The sequence below is a fragment of the Buteo buteo genome, chromosome Z, assembly GCF_964188355.1.
Source record: "Buteo buteo chromosome Z, bButBut1.hap1.1, whole genome shotgun sequence".
In the NCBI taxonomy this organism is placed as follows: Eukaryota; Metazoa; Chordata; class Aves; order Accipitriformes; family Accipitridae; genus Buteo; species Buteo buteo.
The window spans coordinates 56,209,954-56,222,288 of NC_134204.1; the positions used below are offsets into that span (position 1 = coordinate 56,209,954).

The 12,335-nt window shown below is 45.6% G+C and overlaps 2 protein-coding genes across 2 annotated transcripts in view; both read right to left on the bottom strand.

Moving 5' to 3' along the window:
- The window catches only part of LOC142027266 (purpurin), a 44,766-nt gene extending 43,911 nt beyond the window's left edge, over positions 1-855 (bottom strand). Inside the window, exon 1 of the mRNA XM_075021103.1 lies at positions 91-855. The gene's annotated coding sequence lies outside the window, so the exon portion shown is untranslated. The remainder of the gene's footprint in view (positions 1-90) is intronic.
- Positions 856-6,401: 5,546 nt separating this feature from the next.
- Positions 6,402-8,841, bottom strand: ATP5ME (ATP synthase membrane subunit e). Its single transcript, XM_075021104.1, has 4 exons — positions 8,718-8,841; positions 8,454-8,508; positions 8,056-8,154; positions 6,402-6,531 (listed from the first exon to the last, which is right to left on the bottom strand). Exons 1-4 carry the CDS (start codon positions 8,751-8,753, stop codon positions 6,506-6,508), a joined length of 216 nt encoding a protein of 71 aa, XP_074877205.1. The 5' UTR covers positions 8,754-8,841; the 3' UTR covers positions 6,402-6,505.
- Between the last annotated feature and the right edge of the window lie 3,494 nt (positions 8,842-12,335).

Genomic DNA, 12,335 nt, shown 5'->3' on the forward strand with positions numbered 1-12,335 from the left:
GTGGGAAGACACATGCAGCAACTAGAGGGCAATAAGAGAAACAGCAAGCCAAGAACTTCATTTTCCTTCTATTTTCCCCTTGCACTATACCTGTTTCTGTTAGGATACAGTCTGTAGGTAAAACTTTTTCCTTGCAGCTTAATCTCAGGGGCTGCAGAGTTCTTGCCTGTCTTCTCTCCAGAAGTTGCATCCCTGCTGGACAGTCGGTCGGTAACTTCTCCTTTGAGGGGAAAGACCTGTGACAAGAGGCAGAAGTGATCCTTGCAGGTCTGCAAGCAAGCAGCATATCTGCACTGGTGGAGCCGATAGGAGGTGCAGCGTGGGGTGAGAGGACCGGCGACACAACATACAGCTGTAGTCTGAGATTATACAACAGTTAAGCACAGAGTAGCACTTGTCATTCATCCATGGTACCTGGGGACAGGCCCCGACCCCTCACCTCCCAGGCTGGCTCATCCAGGGAAAGCATTAATGGCACAATGCAATGCCCCAGAGAGGGGCAGCTGGTGGGAGGAAACCCTTCCCTCCCCACACCTGAGGAGATGCTGTGATGAGATGCTTCCTCTGCTGCTCCTGCTGTCTTTTCGTCTGACACACAGGTCACATCCAGCCACAGCATGTACAGCCCTGAACTCTGAGCAGCCTGCCCTTCTCTTCTGCCCCTGACTGTGGCTCTCACTCCCACTGCCTAACACACACTGACTGTCTGAGGGGAACACTTTCTTTCTCATACTACAGAGGCCAGGTGATGAAAATAATTTTTTTGTGTTTTTTGCAAAATGGTAACATCTAACTACATAGCCACTTTGCCAAAAGATTGGGACCACTGTCCTTTCTGGTCAGCAATCCCTTACTAACAGATGTTTCTACATCTTGTTGCACCATCACAACCACACCACTTGCAATTTGCTTCCCATATTAGCCAGCTAGATGCAGGTGAAACCTGGCACAGTTTCTATTCACAGTGCTCCCTCTTGGCAGCTGACTTACTGCACATGGAGAAGGAAAGGGCCAAGAAACAGATTTTTCCATCATTTTCCCAGGCCTGAGAGAAAAGTGATGTCATTGCAACATGATTTCAGGAGAGGTCTCCTGAGCAATCAACTCCCTGTTGAGTGCTGTAGAGTAATTTAGCTCTGCTTCTGACATATTTGCCTATACCCCAGGGAAGTGTTTTCACCTCTGGCTTGATACAGCTCTCAAGTCCAGTGCGAGATGAGCCAGGGCCTGTTTTGTAAGTGCCTCACTGAAGGAGGTAATGCAACCAGACCTCCGTTCTTGGTTTTGAAGGTGAGGGGTACGTAGGGAAATGAATATCCCTGTGAGACTGGCAGGGGAGGTTTCTCAGAGAAGAGCTCAAGGGGAGAGAGCAAATTTTCCCTCCATGCAGGAGAAGGGGCTTGCCTGAGTAGGGAGCTGCCAAAGGATTTTTAATGCTGCAGCTTGGCCATCATCTGCTGTCCCAGATGGAAGGGGTAGAACAAGCAGACTCAAGACAGGACCTCTTTGCTCTGCTACTGAAAAAGAACATCTGGGTGCCCTTCGGCTGTTCCCTCTGCTGGAGCCTAGGCTGCTGCTGGCCATGGGTTGTGAGTGGAGGTGCCTGACCTGGCACTACCAGAGATGTGGGAGCACTTATGAGCTCTCTGCTGCTGGCAGAGCTGTGAGGGTAGCATTTCCTGCAGAGAGGGAAAAACTGCCAGGGAAAACAGAGACCATGGTCCTGTCTTCAGGGACCTCTCATGGACCTGGGAGAAATGGTCACTGTCTTTTCCCAGCTGGCCACAGTCTGACTCCAGCTAAGGCTGGGACATGATGCTCCCCTTCCAGGGAGGCAGAACAGGAACAACTCGGCCTCCACTCAGCTCTTCAAAGGAAGACACAGCGTTGAACACCACAGGTAGGGGTACGGATCCCAGCTCCACCCTCCAGGCAGACGGGCTGCATTCTTGTCACTCTGCAGAGAGGCTTTGTCCTTCCAACAGCTCCAGATGCTGTGTAAGAAAACCTCTGTGAGAGCCCAGAGAGTAGTGGACCCAAGTAAGTTTTTATTGTTGTCTGGGCTGAATGTGGCTTGCATCATCTATCACAAATGTTTGCAAGGGAAAAATCTTTTTTCTCTGTACCTCTTCCTCTACTCCTTCCACAAAACGTTAAGGTGGGGTATGGGGAAGATTAGGAAAAACATTCAGCAGAGAGAAACTCCCTCTCAAGCTGCAGCAGAGCACTGAGGAGTCAGCGTTAAAGGATTTTCAGTCATGGGTTTCTCTAGGTTTGCTTTATTAACAACTCAGAGTTGGGCCACCACCGCAGTGAACGGCAACCTTCCAAAAATTTCCCAATCTTATATACCTTTTTACCACCCATTGTCCCAGTACAAAGTCTTTGTAATTTTCCAGTCAATCTCTGTTCCCATGTTGTTATCATTCACCATCTTATCTCATCAGAAGAACTGCAGCACGAGAATTGAAGTTAGTGGTTGTAGGCATAAGGTCTTTGGTCACCACAATCACTTATCTTCTTACACATCAAAGATCACCTTTGAATTTCTGAAAATCACTTAGGCTATTCTATTAATTTATCTTGTTCTAAAGTTAATCACTTACTCCCATGTCTTAGGTCTAAGATGTAGGATCCTTCTTCTGTTGATTCAGCTTGACTGGCTTTCAAGCCAGCCATGGAGGGGGAAACACATAGGACAAATAAGCAGCTTATGCATATTGTTTTATGATTAATAGAATGCAGGTGCTTATATCTAAAACAATTTCTAATCATTAGTTATATGTCTGATATAAACAGTCTTAGAAACAATAAGGCTTAAGGCATAGTTCCTTTTACAGTCAGACAAACGTAGTTCCAGCAGAAGAAAAGATGGCTGCAGTGTTTTCCAGGCTACAGAGCAAACATGGGGGATCTTCTTTCTCATAACCTTTGAGAGAAAAGGCATTTTCTTATTGCTTCCTTCCTAATCTTTCTGTTCTCAGACAACAGGTCTCAGGTTGACTTTCTGCTTCAGTTTTCACCTCTTTCCAAGAAAAAGTTGTCTTTCAACAGAGCTATCTGCTTTGTCTTCTCCCTGCTTTCTTCCCCCTGGCACCCTACACTTGTGTAATGCCAACTGGGGTCAGATGCTCTCTCTTTCCCGCTTTCTCCTCTGCACCTTTCAACAAGTTGTTCCTGTTACTTGCTGCTGGGGGTTGCAGTAGCCTTAGGCTCAAATAACAGCTCTTTCTCCATTATGTCAAAATCCATTGCCAAACACAGTTTTCATCAAGTTTGCAGACAAATATTTGGCTTGGTATGCAGTCATGTGGCCAAGAATTGGCCTCACTTATTTCTCAGTGACAGCAGATACTTATCAAAGGCTTATTTAACACATCCTGCCCATTTTTTCTTGTTATCTCTAGCAGTTTGGGAAAGAATTTATGCCCATCCTTTCTGCAGCAGTCTTTAGATGTATCTGCAGTCCATTCTCACATTCCCCCTTTCCTCTAGAGGCAATTCCATCAGCTTTCTCTGGACTGCAGGGGCTAAAGACTGGGACTGAATTCCCTCAACTGCAAGCAGCCTTATCATGCATAGCCCAGGAAACCAGCATTCAGCAACGCTACCCAACCACGTTAAGTGTTCTTAAGTCTGCCACAGGTGCAAAGCCAAATTCTTTCCTTGTGCACCTTTGGATGACTGCTTCCAAAACTCCTTGTGCACAGAGTCAGACAGATTACCTTTACTTTCCATGGGCTTGCCTCTCTCTTCCATGTCTATATTGGGTATGACACCATATGGTATGGAATATTCCTTTGGCCAGTTGGGGTCAGCTGTTCTGGCTGTGTCCCCTCCCAACTTCTTGTGCACCCCCTGCATACTCACTGGTTGGGTGGTGTGAGAAGCCCAAAAATGCCTGACTTGGTATAACACTACTTAGCAACAACTAAAACCATCAGTGTGTTATCAACATTATTCTCCTACTAAATCCAAACCATAACACTTATACCAGCTACTAGAAAGAAAATTAACTCTATCCCAGCTGAAACCAGGACACTGTGGGATGGCTGTAATGAGGCTTCCAGCACCTTTCCCACCCACATGGGAGTTCATCCCAAAGTAAGAGGTTTTACAAGGACAGATTTCTTGCCTGGCCCTGCAGCCAGGTTTTGAGGACTATATGGAAATGGTGGCACTTCTGCATTATCCTATGTGGGGGATTCTTGTACCCTAATCCCTACAGATCTGACAGACATCCTTGGCTGCAAAGGAAGTACCTGTCCCCTTCACATTTAGAACCAGCCCAGCATTTATCAGCTAGGTTACAAGAGACATGGGCCCCAAATGCAAGACAACTTCCAGGGGAAGGAGGGTGACAAAGGGACAATGCAAAAGGCAGCAGGAGAGTTCAGATTGAGTCATTTGTGGTCCTAGAGCTAGGCAAGACAGCAAAACTCCAGACGGCTAGTGCTGCAGAAAGCCCTGTGTTTGGCCACTGCATTGTGTCCTCTACAAAGAGAGACCTCCTACCCTGCTGCAGGGGCTGGGATCCTGCTCTGTGAAATGTGCTGCACTTACTCACCAAGTACAGGCTCAGCTCTGCTGGGAGCAGCCATGCTGCCCTCAGGGGGGACAAAATCATAAACAAACACCAGGGTGGAAGTAAAAGGAGGGGACAGATAGAACTCCCCCCTCTCTGGCACACTCCACATTTTAACAAGGTGGCACATAGGAGCAGGTGAAGGTGAGCACTTTTAGCCCTTGGCAGAGCAGCAGGCCACAGCTGTTCCAGCAACTGGCTTCAGCTCCAGCAACCCAAAGATAAAAGGAGTACCTACCTCTATGACCAGCCCTTAACAGAACAGCAGTAAAGGTATTTCAGCTTGAAGTAAATAAGTATCCTGTTATAATCACATTTTGCTCAAGCACTGAGTGGCGGCTGAATCCCAAGTGTTCAGTTTCAGTCATTTTTCAGTAGCACTTATTTCACATACCACCCATATAACAGCTTACAGACTAGCACCACAGACATGGGCTGAGCACCAGTGCTGAAAAAAAAAAAAGTTTCTGGCAATTCAGATCAAATTTCCAGCTCCTGAAAATAAGAGGCTTTTGGAAGAATATTGTTTAACTATGCAACACATCCTGCTACACTGAGAAGTCAGGACATGACACATTATTTCTATTTTACAGAAACAGAATTTTAAACTAACTGGCAGTCTAGATCTTTACTTACATTAGCATCACCTAATCATTTCAATACCATGAGGTATACATTCATGCCAAGAAATAACTAAAAACCCAATCATGACAACATGTAGTTGATTTTCCTGTTCCCCTTTTCTCCTTGAAACTATCTCATCTTAACACCTTTTCCCTGCAATTATTATGATGTTACACTTTCAATTTCAATCCAAATTTGTTAATTTCATTTCCTTAAACACCCTAAGACTGCTTTCATTCATTAGTCAAGAATGTGCACTGGTAGTCAAGCATTTTTTTCTTCCAAAGCATAATCTAGAAGAGACTATTTATTAAGAGCAGTTAGTTTAATAAAATGTAAGACAACATTTCCTGAAAGACTGCCATCACTTAGAAAGATTTGGATCTGAAATCACTGCTTCAGCTGTCTAATCTGCAATATCAGAAAAAGGAAGCTATCCATTGTCCAAATAAGAAACCAGACCCCCTGAATCTTGAAGTTACCAGTATTTCTTACAGTGAGAAAACCAACACCACAAGCCAAGTCACTCAACACCACAATCCACAGAGATCAGCTTTTTACCTTCTTCTAGGACACCTGAGGTCTGTACAGCTGAGGAGGTGCCTTAACAGCTTACATGCTAAAGGCAGACTCAATTTCACATTAAGGGCCACTAACTTTTTAAATATCAGTCACCTGCATGGCCAGTCAATTCTTATAAAAGACGCAAACTACAATTTGATTGTAACTTGTTCTTGGTTTTGGGGAACAACACTTGACCATTTGTTAAATCTGAAAAGGTATGTGTTTAGAAATATCTGCCCAGTGAGTCAGCACCAATTCCTCAGATCTCAGCATGGCTTGACAAGTCACAATCAAATTTGACTGCACTGTCAAATACAAGAATTGTGCAATAATCCACTGTGGTAACACAGCTGAAAAAAGCTAACACCAACTCCCTGGTTAAGGCATTTAATAAAGAGGTTCAAGGCAGTCAGTGCCACACCAGCCTCCCCCACATGCCCACACTTACGTATTTTCTGATCGCAAACATTACCTGTGAGTAATAGGCGTAGTGACTGGCTGTTGCTGGAGGAATACAACACGGTGTTTCAGCTGCAGCAACGGCCAGCTTGTGACAAGTGCTTCTTGTCACATTCTTTAAGTACTGCTGCTGCTGTTCTGTACAATTCAATCAAAAAATACCAACTGAAATGTTTTAAGTACTTTATTGATAGAATACCATGCAAAGTCCACCAACCACTTAAGAGTTCAGAGCCTAGCCACGTATTCCCACATGTGAAATTAATCTTTTCTTCATTTCAGTATGGACTCTTCACTTGCTAGAAGGGAAATAAAAACATATGTAGTTAGGACTACTAATCCCATGCAGTACTAAAACATGCAAAACATAGTGGGATCAAAGGCTACCTTTTAAGTATACCATTTCTGTCTAGACAGTTTTTATGATTCCTGCTTATTCAACAGAAGTGTATTTCATTGCTTTGGGGTAAAGGCACTTTTCTGGCTTACTCATTAGTAAATGACAGTTTTCTGAGCTGACAATTTGAATGAGGCCAGAAAAAGCTATCATTACAGATAGATCCAGTTATCCATCTTTAAAGAACAATCTTCAACAACTGCACTGCACTAAGTGAAGTTTTAACAACTGCTTTTCTAACTGGAAAAAATCACACCAAAAGCACCGTTGGGAAAGCAGAACGGTCATCTGTGTGCCTCTTAAATATACTAAACATTCTAAAGAAACAAGCACAGAATTCCATTATTAAGTGAAGTAGCAACATAGTAGTACAGCCTCTTATATCCAAAAATACAAAAAGTTTCAGCTAAACTTCAAAACATCCAAAAGACCCATTTATTTAGTCCATGACCAATGGATACTATATATTTAAGACTGTAAAACAGCTGTGCAAAATAGCTCTATCTCTAGTAAGTGATACAATTCACCAACTTGCATGTTTGATTTTATATGTCTAGTTCATTTAATTTTACAGGTTTGTTCAATCTTAAGCCTTGTTTAGAACAATGAAAATGTCACTACTTTCCAGGACAATATTTACTAAGTGTGTAGCAGCACCACAAACAGCTTGAGTTATTAATTTTCTTCAGGTTCTGCTTAACTGTAAGTCCACCTAAAAAAACCTAGGTGAGTTTAAGCTAGAAGGGAGGAATCCTCTGTTAGAAATGCACAGGGGTCCCAAAAAATAATCCTAAGGACAAGGCAAAGCATGCTGCAGCAGGAATACTATAGAGTGGAAGGGAATGAGAAAAAACCAGTACTAATCCCAGTTGATCACCTTCAGCATATTCCCTCCACATGAAAGATACAACAAATGATGTTGACCTCTAATACTACGCTAGTAATACCACTTCAAAGTTTGAGTGCAATTACAAGCAGTTGCCTACAACTTCTGGTTTAGGTCAGGCACATTTGTAAGATTTTGATATTGCATGGAGAAAAGGGATTTTCTGCGTCCCGCTGAGTAAGGGACACCTGGACACAGTTAATATACAGTTCCAGTTATTCCTCACAGAATAACCATCAGCTTTTAGCAGTTTGTTTTCTCAGTGGAAATTCAGATAACCATTTAACAAGTCCTGTTCAGCTGCAAAAGTGATTTTAACCCTTCCTCTACTGATGCTTACATTTTTAAGAGCTTGTCAAACAGCAGTATTATTTACCTTTCACATAACCCTAACCACCGTGCCACAGACCCACACAGGCCTTCAGCCCACTGCCTGTAAACCTAAATTTCTCCTAAAAACACTGCAGTAAAACATCAGTCCACCTGCAAGCCAGTGGGCACGCTTTGGCATAGGATGCGTAAATTACACCGAGGGACTACCTTCTGCAAGCTCTTTTGCAATCCGCTCAAGTTCTTCACGTTTCTTTTTCTCTTCAGCCTCTACTCTTCTCTCTTCTTCAGCAATAGGCTTTAGATAGTCTGTCATGGACACATTTGCTTTAAAACACAGTTCCTAGAACCCAGCACCTGCTAGCTCACTCGAAAAGGAAAACCGTTTCGCAGGCACAAAGGCACAATTGCTGGTTTGAAGTCACCCATCCGTACGACAAGCCCCTCTCTGAGGACCACCTCGGCAAGGCCTAGGCAGCTCCCGCTGCGGCGGGGAGGGTGGCAATGGCGGCCGGGCCCGCGCCTGCGCGGCCCGCACGGCCCGCCTCAAGGTGCCCTTGCGGGCCGCGCGGAAGAGGGGGACAGGCCGCCCGGGGCGCCGCACTCACCGTATCGCTTCTTGCCGTAGATCATCCCCACCAGCAGGGCCGAGTACCGGGTGAACTGCGGGAGACAGAGACAAGGACGCGCCCTTCGCTCAGTTCACACGCACCGCCAGGCCCGGCCCGGCCAGGCCCGGCCCGGCCCGGCTCGGCTCGGCCCGCCCCGGCCGCCGCCGCCACTGCCACTGCCTGCCCGCCCGCCCCGTCGAGGCCACCAGCGGCCGCCTCCCCGCCCCGGAGCGTAGCGGGGGAGCCGCCCGCCGCTCTCACCTTGATGAGCGGCGAGACCTGCACCGGCGGGATCATCCTGGAGGCAGCGACGGCGGCGGCCGGAAGTGACGCCTGTAGCGCGGCGGCGGGGCGGAAAGAGGCCAGAGCTCCGCCCAGCGGGGGCGGGGCTACCAAAGCACGGCTCCTGTTGGCGCGGCGGCGGGCGGCGGAAGGTTCGTGAATCGTTTTGGCCGTCCAGCGCCGGATTTCAGCGTCTGGTCGCACGTCATCCCGGAGCGAGGAGCCCTCGCGTCACACAGTGGACCGTGCTCTTGCCCCCGTGACGGAAGAGGGAGGGCCCGTGCCCGCGGCCGCCGCGGGAGGGAGCGGGCTCGCAGGAGTCGGTGCCCCGCAGCCAGCGGCAGGGCGGTGGGAGCCGCCGGCGCCGCCGCCTTCCCGCGCCGCGGCCCCTCGGGCGGCTGTGTCCGCAGGGGCGGGGAAGGGCCGGTGGGGGGCCCGGGCGGAGGGGCCGCTCTCCTCTCGGCGGGCGCCGGTCCCCGAGAGCCGACGGCAGCAGCGCTTGACGCGGCTGATGTGGAGGGCGAGGGAGCCGGCAGCAAAGACCACGAAGTATATATACACCTCGCTGCGTTTGGTTCGTCAACCTTGACAAAGTCATCTTGTCATCTGCCGGGCAGCTAACAAACCCGGATCACGTTTCGTACTCTCTCATAAAATCGAGGAGTCTGAGTCTTCGCTGACTGCTTATTAGTGCCATCGTTTTCAGATCCTCGCGTAAAGTTAAACATAGGCAGCAAAGGGGTAAGGATATGACTGTTAAAACTCCCCGGAAGCTAACTGCCTGTGCCGTTTTCTGCTAATAACGCCACAGGTAATTGAAACTCTTGACTAAAAGAGGTCTGAAACGTTTTTCTCTCTAGGGAGCCTGTTGGAAGATTCTCAGTATTCCATTCGTTTGTAGTATCATTAAGTTTTTTTAATTATTGTTGTATGTCCTATATCAGTAAGACCCAAAAGTGCTTTCATGGGTAGAATGTATGTAACCTGTCCCCCACGGGTTTTTTTCACATTTCTTTTTTTATTTACTTTAAGTAGCAAGAACTCTGAGAGACACTTGGAGCATTAGAAATGAGAGGCCACTGATAGGTGGGGATCACTTTAGTTATGAACACCAATATCGGTTGTTAATGCCACAGTAATTCCACACAAAGCTTAATGCCAAGTCAGGAACAAGCCAGTAAAGTTACTAGTGGTACAGTGGTTGCCTATTTAGCCGCTTTTGTCCCATGCATGTCCAGATGAGAGTTTTAAAATCCTTAAATACCCAACAGTAGCATGATTTTAATTAAATGGTATGAATCTCCCAAACACAAAGCAGCAGTAGTATAACTAGGAGTCCTCATGCCAATCTGCAAAGAGAACACATGCCGACTTGGAGACTGGCACTTGAAAAACTAGAACTCAGTCTGGCATTTCCCAGATGCTAGTATTTAGTTTTAAAAGCAAATTTAAAAGCGCTGCTGCCTCCAGGATGATCCCGCCGGTGCAGGTCTCACCGCTCATCAAGTTAGATCATATATTGGCCAGAAGTGTTTTTCAACTTAGTACTACAAAGAAAAAAGTTGCAAACTGTGATGGTCTTGAATTGCTGCATCACTTATTTTGAAATACAGCTAACTTTACTCAGTCATCTAACTAGCCTTTTCTGTGTACCACCAGCCTGAAACGCCTTCTGATGGCCTAGGCTAACAAATTCAGTGTTGATTTGTTTTTGTCACTCAGATGAATGTGGGTGCTAAATACAAATTACTTCTAAAAAAGGAAATAAGTCCCATATGTTAAAAGTTCCAGACTCCTAAGACAGGGTGAGAAAAAAGAAGCATGTTTCACATCTTTCTAAAAAAATCAGTTCTACAGAAGGAGTATGTCAGTAACAGCAGATTCTGCTCTTTATCTAGTGCCTTTACAAATTGCCACTAACTCATTTTTTGAGCTTTTGCTTTGCAGACGTGCTTTACTGAGTTACTGATTGAGCTTGATTTATTCAAAGCAACAAAATGCCCTATTTTTTAATGATTTTGAGCAATTAATTGAATGACATCCCTATGCTGGATGTTTAAACAGAAAGCACCAAAGCTTTAAGGAAAAATCACTACTGCTCTGAATTTCTTTTGATGATACACAGAACAGATGTTCTGGTCTTCCCCTACTGATGCAGCAGGCAACTTGGACTACAAGTTGTGATGCTACACTGTCACACCCGGAGAAGAAAAGGAGTCAATGGCACCATGTAGTTACCTGCAATAAAATCTCAAATTATAGGCATTAAAAGTGATCTGCGTGTTTTCTTCCCACCACAAAAACATTTATCTTTGTGCCCCATTCAGTAGTAGCAAACAAATAGGTCACAGTTACCTGACACTGTCCTGACGAACGACCCCACAGGTTACCAAGCTGAAGGCTGCAAGCCAAGCTCCTACAGTGAATTTAAGCTTTGCACACTACTGTCACATGCCCTCACACTGAAAAATCAAACCAAGCAAGTCCAAAATTCCTGGTGACTGATTTTATTTTACTGAAATATCCAATTGCAAGAGCTGCTCTTGGTTTATGAGATGCCAAACAATAGCTTTAACTATGCCTGCTCCAAACTTGTATGGAATTTTGAGTCATCATAAGAAACAGCTTCCTGATAAGTTGTAAGAAATTATTTGCATGAACTCAGTTGTTTTCAAACAAAATGGAAGTCGCAAACCATTTACAATGTTTATAGTGATTAAACACAAATCCTGTCTCTGCAAAGAACTCCAGCTATGACTGTTACTCTTCTAAAGTAAATTAAGAGCTCTGTATGCCCATCCTTATTCTGAAGGCTCAAAACTGAAACTGCATCCTTCAGCAGTCTTTAACAGAAGTTTTCAGCTAGTAATATTTGTTATGGAAGGCAGAGACAACAGTGCTGCAAGTGGCTGTTACCATCTTTTAATGTTTTGAATGGATTAGTCTTGAACATGAATCCATTGACAAGGCCAACTGGTCTGAACAAACAAAACAACCATCATTATGGAATCACAAGCGTGACCTGAGAAACAATGGACTTCTCAGATACCCTCCTATACATGACCACGTTTTGTCCAACCTGACCTGTTCAGTTTAGGAGGCAGTTGTTCCTGACTGGCAGTACCAGAACCACAGGCAAAAAGTATCAATGATGTCATCAGAAGGGAAGTTTTACTGCTATGTTTTACTGCAATTTTACTTCTTTGCTTTCAGGAGATTCTACTGAATTAAAACTATTATTCTGGCAAAGAAAGCCAGCAGCCTCCTAGACTTAGGAATAAGTGCCACTGGCAGGTCAAGGGTAGTGACTGGTGAGGGCATATCTAGCATGCTGTGTCCAGCTCTCCTCTCCCCAGTACAGGAGAGACACGTACTCTAAAGTGAGTCCACCAAAGGGTGATGGAGGCGACGCAGGGACTAAGGTACTACAGCATCTCTCATACAAGGAGAGCGAGCGAGCTAGACTATGCAGGCTGCAAGAGGAGGATCGGGGGGATTTTACCAATGTTTATGAATACCTGATGGGGAGAAGCAAAGACAGAGCCAAACGCTTCTCAGGGGTGCCCAGTGACAGGATGAGAAGCAATGGACACAAAC